The sequence below is a fragment of the Centruroides vittatus genome, unplaced genomic scaffold, assembly GCF_030686945.1.
Source record: "Centruroides vittatus isolate TY-2023 unplaced genomic scaffold, ASM3068694v2 contig_18, whole genome shotgun sequence".
NCBI classification, from domain to species: Eukaryota; Metazoa; Arthropoda; class Arachnida; order Scorpiones; family Buthidae; genus Centruroides; species Centruroides vittatus.
In genome coordinates this window covers 6,209,003-6,223,657 of record NW_027121101.1, presented here as the reverse complement: position 1 = coordinate 6,223,657, position 14,655 = coordinate 6,209,003, and the positions used below count along the sequence as shown (strand labels likewise).

The 14,655-nt window shown below is 29.5% G+C and overlaps 1 protein-coding gene across 1 annotated transcript in view; it reads right to left on the bottom strand.

Moving 5' to 3' along the window:
• LOC136969633 (uridine diphosphate glucose pyrophosphatase NUDT14-like) overlaps window positions 1-6,380 on the bottom strand; it is a 42,506-nt gene extending 36,126 nt beyond the window's left edge. Inside the window, exon 1 of the mRNA XM_067263894.1 lies at window positions 6,147-6,380. Within this exon, the coding sequence (XP_067119995.1) occupies window positions 6,147-6,227 (81 nt within the window). The 5' untranslated portion in view covers window positions 6,228-6,380. The remainder of the gene's footprint in view (window positions 1-6,146) is intronic.
• Between the last annotated feature and the right edge of the window lie 8,275 nt (window positions 6,381-14,655).

Below are 14,655 nucleotides of genomic sequence, written 5' to 3'. Positions count from 1 at the left end.
ATCTTCAGCCAAACGAAGAGTAACTGAACAAAATTTACAGATTGAAACATGATTAAATAAAATACATTCCACAGTTTCTATCCATTCTATCCACTACCAATAACATTATATACTATAAAACACATATTCACAATAAATAGTTTACATTAATTGGATACTAAAAAGAAAAAACATTAACTATTTTAATTAATTTTCTGAACATATCTGTTCATAATATCTTCTAACTCTTGAACCATACTGTTTCTAGTCTGAAGATTTTTCCATATTTGCTTAAAAAAGGATAAATGATAACAGTTATTCTAATTAGCAGCATATTTCCTACCTTTCACTGCATTGTCTTTTGGTCCAGTTACATATTAGTGCTTGATTTCACTTTGCATTACCTGATGAGTTTCGTTGTTGCTGTTCACCATCTATCAAGTTAATTTTTCCATGATTTGTTGATTTCAGCACTGCTTAAACTCAATTTACTCAGTTAATACCTGAAACTGTCTGTTTCCTTTTTGACCTGAAGACAACCTTTAGCCAAATGTTGCATTGCAAATATAGCATTCTTTAGGCATGGAATATGGTTTAAATTTACAATATTTATTCCATTCATTTGGTTTAATGAAGGTGAATGCTGCCACAAATTGTAACTTCTATGTTTTGACAACCTTTTGTCAACAATTTTTCTTTTATTAAATAATACAAATTACATTCCATTGCCAAATAAGCCAGTCTAAGCCAATTCTCTCCATGTTGGATCCATAGGTGAGTAGCTATATCTTGATAAAAAATTTCAAATAAATGATCAGCTGCAATCAAATGCTCAATATCATTCACTTTTCTTAACTTACAATAATATTCTTGTTCAATAAAAAATTAATCTTGAAGCAAATTGTACATTGTTCACCTCAGTATTACTTTGCTCTAAAAAAGTTTAAAAGACATGATTGAAGACTTAAATTGTATTCTCTAAGTAAAGTACTATTGATTTAAATTTTTTGTAAATGCTTAATTTGTCATCCTTTATATGAATTAATGTGTTTATGGCCTTTTCTCTTAATAAATTTAATAGAATCTATCTTTTTATCTTCCAGCACTCTTTGTTTGAAAAGCTTTCTCTAGTGAATCATAAAACAAATTCCATAATTCTAGTGTTTGGAATAGGTAAAGTTAATGTCTAAATGCTTTTAGAGTTTCAAGATTTACTTAGTTTCCAAGGCCATAGCATTGACTACTATGCTATACTTTCTACTTTCACTTCTTATTTTTAGCCATAATTCTAGCAAGTGCCAGTTTTTGCTTGTTTTCCATTTATGCTCTTTTGAATGATTTCTTTGTTTTTATGTCTTCCACTTTAGTAACTAAAATTTCTTTTACTAATTCAGATCATTATATGCCTTGTTATCAAAAATTAGCTCTATTAGTTCTATAAATTTCAAATCAAATGATTTTCCCAGTTCTTCCTTCAACAACTAGCCTCAAATCCTCCTTTCTAACATTTTTAAACATTTTGATTTCTATTAATTAATAACTTTCTCTCATTTAAGGAAATACAATCCTTAAATAAATAGAGCAGTCTATTCTTGATATCTGTGGCTTCAAACCTTAGCCATAACAGATTTAACTGTAGAATCTTTAAATTTGATTGTGTTTTTATCCTGTAGACCAGGGATGGGCAACCTGCGGCCCACATTCATATATTTTGCAGCTCGTGACGCATAAAATGTGAATAAATATATCAATTTCCCAGCTTAAGGAAGTATGCAGCATACATTCAAATGTTATTTTTACAACTTATGTATGTGAATAGTTTTTCCCGCAATGAATTTAGTAAAAATTAAAACAAGAAACTGGCTAACAGACACATCGAAACTAATTTAAAACTAGCAGTGATGAATATTTAACCAAATATTTCCAATATATTACGTTTACATCAGTTCCAGAAGCTAAATTAAGTATACCTATGCTAATTTATAATTATATATGAATGAATAATTCTGATTTACCAACATTTTTTTTCTCTTTCTCTTGTATGAGGCCCGCATCAGTTCAAAAGTCTTAAAATGCGGCCCTTACATAGAAAAAGGTTGCCCATCCCTGCTGTAGACTGTCAATTTGCTGTAGAAGCTCATTTAATTGAATAAACAAATAACACATCTTTAAGCACTTTTACAGCACAGTTTTTTCTTTTATTGGTTTGAATTCTTGACAGACCTGAAGAAGGCTTATAATGAAAGCCAAAAAAATTTGTTTAAAAAAAACTGTGCTGAAAAAGTGTTTTACTTGTTTGTAGAACTCAGTTCATTTATTCAATTAAAATATGAACTTTTTAGATACATTCACAAGAAAACATATGCCTTTAATAAAAGCTTAATGAAAAAGTTGATACATTTATTTTAGAATATTTTCAAAAATGTTCTGAAATTTGTAAATCAATTTATAAGTCAGTGTTTTTCAACCTTTTTCATTTAGTGGCACCCCTGATTGAAAAATAAAAAATCATGGCACCCTTGACTGATGGCAGATCTAGAATCTGAATAAGGCCGCGACTCCACTAGCCGTAAAAGGGCCGTAAAACCCCTCACCGTAAAAGCTTTTAACCCCTTCGTACCTGCAAAACCAACGTAAAAGTGAGTTGAGCAGTGTTCAACTCGCTTTTACGTTGGTTTTACGACCTGCTCAGGCGTAAAATATCATGGTCACGTGATTAAAAGCTTTTACGGTGAGGGGTTTTACGGCCCTTTTACGGCTAGTGGAGTCGCGGCCTAAGGGGACTAATGGGGGGCAGATGAATTTTTTGTGAAAACGAATAGGGCACGTTTTTTTATGCAGCGCTCGAGAAGCGCTTTACAGCTAATCTTCTGAAACGCGTTTCTAAATGGCCAACGGTGCTCGTGTCATCATTTCGCTGCATGAAAAAACGTGCCCATATTATGCACAATGCTGGAGTGGGGTCCGGGGAGGGAGTCCCCTCCCCGGACCCCACTCCAGTTTTGTGCATAAATTTTTGTGCATAATAAATTTTAAAAATTGACAGTTTGAAGTAGCATTTTAATGCAAAAATAGTGTTTCCACATGTCCAAAATCAAAATTTAAGTTCATTGAATTTTGTCAAAATACTGACAATGAGTTATCTTGAACTACACTTAAGTAAATTTCCAAGAAAATGCCTAAAGATCCTAAACTTTAACTAACTAAAATCCGCGACACCCCAATCGTGGCGCCGCGGCACCCCAATTGAAAACACTGTTATAAGTACAGGTATACCTCGAGTTACGTCGTTCTCGATTATACGTCGTTTGTCAAAAAAGTATATGGAAAAATAAAAATCAAGTTTAAGTCATTTTATTCGACTTTACATTTGTCTGCTACAAATATTGAAGTCGTAATATCACTAGAAAAGCGTTAAAAGTACATAAAATCATATTAAAATATGTACATTTACAGTAAATGTTAATATAATCATCATAAATCCTAGAGAACAAAACACGAAAACATCTGTGTTTCTGTATTGTCATCTTATTTAGCGGTCTTTAAGTGCTCATTATTGGCGTTTTCCACTGTAGTTTCAACTTACGTCTTAACTACACAAGTAAATTCGACTTACGTCGCCTCTCCTGGAACCAATTACCGACATAAGGCGAGGTATGCCTGTATTTCAAAAACATTTATAATAAATAAATACGCAAGTTTCATTATAAAGTCTGAATATTATTGTTATGAAAAACTAAAAACATGATGATAATTATTCAATATAAAGTAAATACAGTGGAACCTTGCATAATGAGCAAAACAAATTGTTAAAAAGTGACTCTCTTAATGAGCAATGTTTTGCATAACAAGTGACCAGGAGAGGGGAAATCCCAGATTGTGTACATACTCCATCAGTCTGTGTTTAGCACTCATTCCACTAGCATCTTAGTGTCGCTTGTGATCTCACATTTTTCCAAATTTGTGTTCACACATATTATGTATAAACATCAACGACCATAGTCCATTATATAACAACAGGCTAAACGATAGGCCAAATTCTTGGGCTATGTAAAGGCTATAATTAAATATTAGAAATTAATTAATTTGACTAGAGGTAGGCAGTTATACTGCCATATCATATTAAATTTAATGACCAATTCCAAATTAAATTTTAGAAATGTCTAAATTAAAAATTAATTATTGATAATTACTACATTAAATATGAGATGGAAGCATAACTGTCTACTTCTAGTCAAATTAATTAATTTCTAATATTTAATTATTGCCTTTACATAGCCCAAGAATTTGGCATATCGTTTGGCGTGTTTATCAGACATAGTATCTGTGAATTTTTTTCTTTTCTGCAAATCGAATTCACATTCCAGGTTGGTTCATTCCATACTAGAAGAAAAGATGATGATAATTCACAATCCTTAACAGTGTATATTGTATAATTTTCTCTGAATAAACGTTATAAATAAAATATTTGAGTATTTTTTTTCAGTGTGGAACACATTATCGTATTTTACATTAATTTATATGGGAAAAATTGTTTTGCTTAATGAGTGTTTCACATTACAAGTAAAATTTTGGAACAAATTATGCTCATTAAGCAAGGTTCCACTGTACTGGATACTGTTTGAAGAAAATTACATCATCTAAAAGTGATTTAATTGACTATTAACTAGCAGGCAGTTTATTTTTCACTAAGATTAAATGAATTAGCTAAAGAAAATCTTAAATTCTCTTTGTGATAAATTTTAAATATTAAATAGATTGGAATCTAGAAATAGCACTTATTAAAGCAATATTGAATGTTACGTTCATCATTATAATAATGGATATTTATTACTCAGAACATCTTATATTCATTAATTAATGTATAGTTATTTTTTCCTTTAATAAATATATCTACCATACCAAAAATTTCAGTAAAATCAAATACCTATTACAAAACTGAAATAAATATTTTCAAGATTAAAAATAAACTGGATTAGTTGCATATTTATTTAGGAAAACTTATGATTGCATTTCACATTTTTTAACATATATATATGAATTTAATTAGTTTCACTGATTGAATCAGTGAAGGTGTTTATTCTAAAGATAAAAAATTAATAGTGTATCTTTTCTCTATTATTATTTTTGAGTATAATGATTTTAAAAATAATGTTTTTCAATAACAGAAACGTTTTAATTACAATTTTAAATAACAGGTTTAAAAGAAAAGAATATTCCTTAAGGGTGTGACAATGCAGATGCAAATTTAGTAGCAAGCGAGAGGTTGCAAGCGATATAGTTCTTGCAAAGGAGAACCATACACAAGTGAGAAGCGAGAAATATCGGCGGCGAGAGCAAATTTCTGGTTCTCACACATCTGACAGGGTTTGATATTTATCGCGTCTTGCCTCTTCTCGCCACATATTCTCACTCGCTTGTGTCTGCCTAATTGCACCTTAAGGGGCCCACACACATTAAGGAAATTCTTTGAGAAATAACTGCGCAGGCCCAGCCTTGAGAAAATTTAGAATTTCTCATCTCCCACACACAAGGAGGAAAATCTCTGTCAGTCAGTCTGCCGTAGCAACTGATGACAACATACCGAACATTATCAGACGTTTATTGGTAACAAACTGTATTAAAACTCGTGGGAAAAAACATGTGAGTAGAAGTCTACGGTGTAAAGAGTGGCTAAAAAGAAAAAGAAGATTGCATCCACACGTGAACCTGATCTCAGAACCGAAGTTAGTACCTAACGATTGGCACAACTATTTGAAAATGGACGAAGAAATGTATTTAAATCTGTTATCATTGGTTACACCAATCATAAAAAATAAGGTAATGTAACGCCAGCAGCAATTTCACTCCAGGAGAAGAGGCTCACGGCGACGTTAAGGTATTTGGCGATGGGAAGAAGTTAATAATTTGAAATACCACAACTTTGGTTCATATATTTCATCAGTTCCTGATCCTGACTTGACTAATGCTTTGAATTTTTTAATTTCCTTCCTATATGACCTTCTGATGTTATTATTGTTATTTTTTTTACAACACTTTGTTAGCATTTGGCTCAATGTCTATCAGTTTTTCGATGCTTCTGTCATGACAATCTTTACTTTTATTATATAATTATTCAAACATTAATGCTGAAAATCAGTTGATGATGAGTATAAGGTTTAACTTACCTGAGTATAAATCATTCTCGCTGGTTTAATATAGAAAGAATCTTCGCACTCGACGATGCTTACATCTTCTATACGATCCATTATTTATGATTTTATTAAATATTCGTATTTTATTTTATTTTATTTATCGTATAACATCGACCGAAATGACCAGAAACGATAACAAACCTACAAATGTTTACAGTACTACGTCATATAATCTCTAACCGGAATTTTATCGATTGAACGTCGGAAGATTTCGTTCCGGGATACGTGACGTCATCGATAAACGTCAAATTTTTGAACTTTTTATCGTCGATGGTAATAATTTTTTTTAAATAGCCTAAAAATTTAATATATTTTTTATAAATACGAAATTATATATTTGAAACAAAAAAGAAAAAAATTTAAAAAATTTTTATATTAATTTTATGATGAATTATAAGTTTAAATTGCGCTAAGTAAATTTTATATTAAAAAGTAATAGTAAATCATTTTTTTTTTCTTCTTCCGAAATGTCCAGTTATATCCTGACAGTAAGTAGAATAGCTGAACGATAACCATTTCTCAAATGGAAGAAAGAAAAAGAAGATGAAGAAGAAGAAGAAGAAGAAAAAAAAGGAAATTTGTCTTTCGAAATCCAGATTTGGTCTTTAGTTTTGTAGGGAAAAAAAAAAGAAAAGGAAAAGGAAAGGATTTTCAATTGTTCATCGAATTGGCCTGCTATAATGGTCAGCTATTATTTCGGTTGATTGTCGAATGAAAACGATCAAGAGTTGAAATTTAGACTCCATGATTTATGCTTTGCTCCATACGCTTTTAAAGTTTTTCAATAAATTTAACTACGAAATCAAATAAGCAATTTTTCCTACATATTGAAAAAGCGTTTTCAAAATATAATATACCATATTTTGAGTATCTTTTCTAAGTATTAACATCAAGAAAAAAATAATTAAAAAAACCCCTCAATCTAATTAAACATACATTTTTTTTTAAAGAAATAAACCTGTATTTTCTATTGTATTCTGATGATTGCTCAAGATCCTCTATATAACGGACTTTCGGACATTCCTTTTCCGCAATTAGTCTGTTGAATCGTATTCTCATCAGGTTGTAATGCTCTCTTTAGAGTTAACACAAAACTATATTTTATTTAATAAGGTCTAAGTTGATTATATTATATCCAACGTTATCTAAACTAAACTTTGTTTTAGTAATATTTATCTGGTTTTGACAGTTATCCTACGGGCAAAAAGGGAAATTGCCTGAGGCCCCCACCAAGTCTAGTCCCCAAATCAATCTTTTATAAGAAAATATTTTCCCGAAAAAATTCCCCAGAAGAAAAATGCCCGAAGTTAATACTGTACACGCGGTAATTCAAATTTGTTTGGGTCCTATGAAACTAAATATCTTTCCCGTTTAAATTCACTAATTCGCTAGTTTAGCAACTTTTTTCTGTTTTAAAATGTGACAACACTTTGTGTAAAACCCTTTTACAGCGGTTTCCCCCCTCTTTTTTGGTTTATTTATGAATTGCTTAGAAAAGATCAATAGTCAAACTAATGATATATATATATATATAGTTGACACTCATCATTCTATTTTAGAGAATTAAAAATTAGCTTAAGTGCAAATTTTAAGAAAAATAAATTTGAAAATTATAAAATTTTGTGTTTATATCGACTTTTCTTTTGGCTGATGTAATTACTAAATGGAAAGTTTGGCTCCAAACTTCTTGCTTTGTCAGCTGTCTCCGAAATAGAGACAAATGAATCAATTAAAGTAAAATTTCATAAATATCTCGACTTCTGACAACTAACAAATGAAGCTTAATCAAAACCCCAAAGATTTATTAATTTTTTTTTAGTAATTAAGACTGAGTATTAATTAATATAGCATATTTTTCTCGTTTATTAAGAAAGTCTTTGTTTGAATTTAAGTGTAGTTAGATCACCTTAGAAACCATTCAAAAAATAAATTAACATGCCCATTAGCTATATTAAGTTTGTAAGAATGATTTAATAGAAATATTAAGTCGTATATTAAATTATATGTTTATTTTTGTAGTTCTCTCTTACCATTTCAAATCGAAGAGCGTAAGTTAATCAAGTGTCGGCACGCTTACTGTTTTCTTATTTCTACAGAGTAATCGTTTTAGATGCATTACAAAATAAAATACTGTGGGTATTTTGTATTTTAGATGTATGTTTTCGCTGATTTAAATTTTCTGATAGGCCGGAAATGACAAAATAAGTGTAAGATAAAAGCTCTTCAATTTGAAATATGCTGGTAGATAAAATTAAGATATGACCAGTTGAAGTGGTAGGACGACTAATTGACAGGGTCAATATTTCGGGAGTCGATCACCTTATGACACCTCTGAGTCAGTATTTCAACACCAAACTCTAGATTCCGCAATTTTTGGGATAAATGGCGCAGAAACAAGAACCATAAGAGATCTTAGATTATTTTGAAGGTGACGATCCTGACAGTTTTATATGTTACATGCCATAGACAGTTCAATGTGGGTCTGGTCCTTAATTTTTCTTTTCCTTGTACTTTATTGGCTGTCACAGACATCTGGTGTATGAACAACGTCAAGGTTTTATGTTTCCTTCTTCAAGGAAATTATGTCACGTCGATTTTATGATAGTCATCACAGCACAGTAACGTAGAAGACATTCTTTCCTGCCAATAGAATAAAACGAAACCGTTTTCAACGGTTTTTGCTACCCGTCATCCGTATATGACAGCAATAGAATGAACTATCAATTTGAATAGCATCAACAAAATGAAATTTTTGTGCTAAAAAGTCAGTTATTTTTCATCTGAAAAAAACTACTCGAATGTTAAAAGTTTATTGAATGAAACTTTATAATGTAGTTTTGCCTTTTATAATAAGTTGAGATGACAATCTTGACAAGTTTCGCTGTATTTTATTTTTCGATTAATTTTGTTCTTAAAGTGATATATGGACAAAGAAAAAAAAATATATGTATTTGATGAATATCGAATTTAAAATTTTTCAAGTAAAATTAACTCAATATAATTATTCTTAACTACTTTAAACTGTACTTACAAGGACGAGTAGATAAACAAACATTTTCATTATCCTTCCTTTCCCTTCAGCTAAATGATTAAATAATAAATTTCGTTATCGCATGCATTGAATTTTTTACTTTTTAAAGGCAAATCTTTTATGAGTAATTTGCTGAAAAATTAATATAAAATTTTCAAAGAAACGAATTTATTTTCTAAGAATTTTTTTACTCAACATTGCCTCTTCGCTCTTTTTTTTACAATACAGTTTTATTTGACAATTTAATGATAGTGGTATATTGAAAAAGATTTGAATAAAAAATCGCCGTTTATTCAGTCGAGCGACAGATATCACTTATCTTACCCAAAATAAAAATAAACTTTTCAAGTGGTTAAAAAGTATATATACTAAAAAATCGTGTAAAGTTACATTAACAACTTTGATTACATAAAATCCTATATTTGCAATAAAAACTCTTCCAAGAAAAATACTTTCAATAGCCTTTAAACATATAAAAATAAAAGTAAAGATATTCTAGAATACATTGATTACTTTCTCTTCCACCAAAGTTATGTCATTTTTCTCTGGCACATAAACATTAAAGACGAAAGAAGTGGAGTTTTTTAAACACATCTCGGTTCAACTTAAGACATTTAAAGGCGTGTTAACCCACAAAATGGCTCATAGCATGTTTTCACCATTCGCATTAGAATTTCTTCTAGGTTGCAGCTCTTAATACTACAGTAGCATTATCGATTGTATCTGCGCCTCTCTTTACAGAGAAAAGACGATGCTGCAGGATTGACGGCCCGTTATTCATCACAGTCCACCTGCTCTTTCACTATACTTTTCTTCTCTTTTCATGACCGAAGATATATATTCGGGTAATTATTACAATCGCCGTTCGAGACAAGGCTATCTCATGGGACAATACAAGTAGCTGGCTTAATTGAAAGTTCTATAGTAATGATTACCTGGGGATATACATTTTGTTGTCGACTTCTCTCCATTTGTTTACAGATGATGGTTATTTTCCTAAAATGCCATTTGTAATAATGTGGGTGGAAATTGCTCATATACTATAGCTTGCCCTTTTTTTTCTTTACATTCCCTCTCATCCATCTGCGTTTGCAACAAACTTTTCTCGTTTTGACAAAAGTACATTTAAACCAATTTAAACAAATTTATTTTTTTTTCTATTTTTTTGTTTGTTGTTTTGGCAGGTGAGTTTAATTAGAAATTTTCTCATGATTTCAATGTTTGTTTTTTTTTGTTGTTTAGCGAATTGTTTAGTTTTTCTTTTATTATTATCTGGATCGATAATAAAAATTTAAATATATATATATATATTTTAATATTTTAATAATTTAAAATAAAATCGGACATTTAAATTATAATCTTTTTAATATTAAACGTTTCCGAAAGAATGCTTCATTTAATTTATATAATAATGGAGTTATATAGAGAAAGCAAATATTCATTTAGATTATTGCTTGAGTTTCGAATAAATTATCTAGTGTTAATTAGTATAAAAGGCAATTACTTTTAACAGGATTCAGATATGAAAGTGGCCTATCTACGCTTCTTAGTACGGTGAATAAATTGATTTTTATTAGATTATTTATAGTTAAAGCTGTAAAGTAGGCGCTTATCTCATTCGCAGTAGTAAAATTTTTTATAACCTCTCATTCGTTCGAGTTTATATTGCTTTAAACAGATACACGAGAAGAATGTTGAGATGATATCTCCACTTAAACTACGATTTTCTGAGAAATCACGTTGTTTTAGATACGTTCCATTCAACACAATGTAAAAACTATGATTTAAAATAATTCAACGCATGATCTAAACAGAGATTTACAGTTTAATAATTAGTATTCTAACATATTTCAAATGTTAACTCGCAATCTGCATAGATTTTGTTTTAGTAATCGATACTATAAATTAACATTTGCGTGTAAGCATTGTATCCATTTAACAAAGCATTTTTTTTTATTAAAAAGTGAAATGATATTCCCAGAAAAATAAGCTTTATTATACTATTAATGATATCTTTTTTTTCTTTATAAATACGCTAGTTACAAAAATATACTCTATACGAACCCAACTCTTTTATTTTCGAATAGTGTATCAAGCCGGAAACTTTTGACTGCCTTTAGTAGACAATTCATCAATCATTTTTCATACTTTACGAATGAAACTTCGACTCTTTTGTGTGAAACGATGCTAAACAGAAAAAGATCGATGGCCGCAAATCTAAGACCTCCCATAAGCAACCTTTAAGAGTAAAATCAGTCACGAATTCGTTAGATTTCCAATCGAATTTCTTGAAAGAGTGGAAATGTCGTGACTTCATTTACATTGACATTAACGAAGTAATACATAGTTATCAGAACAGCAAAAACTCAAATTTTTATATTCAAACATTGGTATTATATGAGATTTATTAGAAATTAAACTTCTACCATGTAGCTTGCTTGTTCTAATTTTTACAATTATATCTGTAAATTGTGGAATATAAATTTAATGTTAAGAATTAAGTAGAAAAGTTTAAAAGTTGACTTAAAAATAATTCAAAATTAGATGATTTATTTATTTATTTATTTTTTAATCGATCAATGATACTTTCGAAGCTTTAAAAACAGGAATTATATAGGATATGAATGAGTAGGTATATGACGAAACAGTATAACTATCACCTTTTTGGGGATTTGCGATCCCGAAGCTCTCACGTACGGCCCATGCAATCGATTGTTTCTAGAAAAAATCCTAAACTAATATTGATAGATTGATTGCTGATAAGATTGACGAGAGAAAGTTTTTTTCTCATTAATTTTAGCAATAGTGTAAGTCTGTTTTTGGAGGACATATAGCGAAGTAACTTCTTAATATAAAGCGATCAAGCCATATGCTACGTTTATTATTAACGCAGATTTATATTCATCAGAGGACATATCGTGTGTACCGAGATTATAAGTTAAGCACAAAGTTTATAGTTTTATATATCGTAAAATATATATATTCGAGAACTCGGAAAAGTTCAAATGAATCCTCACTATTGTTAAAAATATAACTATTTTTACTTTACACACGGAGACTCTCTTTTATTTTACTTTTTAGAGAGTTTCTTTATTATACAAAACTTTAAATTTGTATATGCGTCGTGCATTTTTTATCATAACATATTTTGACATTGCACTACCGCCAGAGAAACATTTTTAACCAAGTTTTATACATCGGGACGGAGAACAGCCTCAAAATAATGGTCGATTCCGTAATGTGACTTGTGTTCTGAAGGTGTAAGAAAAGGACAAGATACGAAGACTCTTTTATTTTATTTTTTAAAGTGTTTTTTTCTATTATATAGAACTTTTAATTTACTTTACATAAATGCAAATTAACATATTTCATTTAAAAAAGGGAAATGATTTTTTTCGTAATGTTATTAAAGGTAACAAATTATTGCTAAAAGCAAGATAATGCCAAGTAAATGTATATTTTTTGTTAAATAACATACGATATAGATCTAAGATATCATATATCATTCAATAGAATATATTTTTCCTTTTTAATATCGTATTCTTTGTACATTTTAAGCATGTAAAAAGAGAAACACTAGAGTAGAATACAGAAAAATAAAACACAAGAAACAGAGAAGAATACAGAATAAAAAAAAATAACATAAATTCGATACATATTTCTGTATGTGTATTGTTATATATCGTATCAATTATAAAAAGAATTATTTATATTTTATTTAAAGTTATAATTTAGTTGACTTAGCATATTAATATAATTTTAGTAATGTTTTAGAAATTGTAAGGCCTTTTACATAAACTCACAATGAATGCTTCTGTTGATAAATTCTCCTCAAATCAGATTTATATAAATAAAAATTCTCAAATAAAATAATTAACACAAGAAATTAATGTCAAAACAGAAACAAGTCAACACGTGTAGCTTGCTTTTATACAATTATATATTTGCTGTTAATTATGATTTCTTAGAGACCGGTACTTTCTATTTATGTGAAATTTTACTGATCAATTTTAATAAATAACGAATAAAATTGCTGTTTATACATTTCACAAAGTTAAAAAATATCTGCTGAAGTATGGATTACAATAGCATAAATTGTTAGATTTTGAATTGATTTGACTTTTGATTCCAACACTAACGCTCAATGATAGGTTTTACTGTTGATTATTAAGAGAACTTGAATTGCAGTTGAATCAGCCAGCTTTTCGAACAATTTAGGCTGTGAAATCTCACTTACTTAAGAAAAATCGTGAGAATTTGTGGATTAGTGTCGCACCCGGATCCTTCCCAGTGGTATAATATCTAATTGAGCTATTCGATCGAATGGCTGCTCGGTAAGATATTATCATATTACTGACGAACAAAACATGAAAATAAAAAAAGGATGTCGTCTTTGGAGACCAATTAATAATATTTATATGAATCAATGAGTAGTTAATATTTATATAAATAAAATAGCCTGAAGGAAGAATGCTATTATCATTATACTCTTGAGATAGTTTAATTCTAAGTGGAAAATCATGATTAAATCGATTTCTTTTTTGTGTAGTTGATAATATTTATTCTTTTTCAAAAGTTTACGCAATTATGAATTTATCTTTAATTAATCATTTTATTGTATTATCTTTAAATAAATACTAAAATAGTAAATTTATATTTTAAAAGTAAACTTAGATTCAATGATGTCTTTCTTTAGGAATAAAAGAAAAATAAATGCCTGCTGTTCAATTTTACAATAAACAGATTTATTTTTACAGAATGTGAAAAGAGTTGAATCTTTTAGAATGATTTAATTCTGGAAATTCGTAACATTAAGAAGTTCAAATCACATAAAGAATTTCACCCAATTAGTCGAATAGGGACTTGAAGAAAATGTGGTGAGATTTTTTCAATTGGACTGAAATTGGATTCACTACGCTGGGAACTTTTCTAATGCATCGTTTCGATGCCAGTCCGTATCCAGACAAGAGATCAAGTTGAAATTCGGTACTCTTTAATTACACGATTGGCTTCAATTAAGGAGAGTTTTGTTGCTTTGGATTGTCACAATAATTCTTGGCAATTTCGCAAACCATTTCACCAATCTGTGGAAAGAATTCAATAATGTCAACTTGCACTTACTGCATGTGGAGAAGGCATCAGCATTTCTTTCAGGTGTAGCTTTTGTGCTTAAATACTAATTTTTCTTTATATTCTTCAAATGGTAACCTAACATTTATTTTCTTTAAATAATAAAAAAGACTTTTTTTTTCCTTACAAAACTTGAATTTTTGCCAATGAAATTTTCTAATTATCGTTTTCACGCTCAGACGATTTTCACAATCGCTTTCACACAATCATCCATCAAAAGATTCACTTAAATTGCGTCATATATCTCATTAATCTTCCGTTTTTAGTCACGAAAAAGTTCCAATTCGTTCAAAATAATTAAAATAAAACATAAGGTTGGAA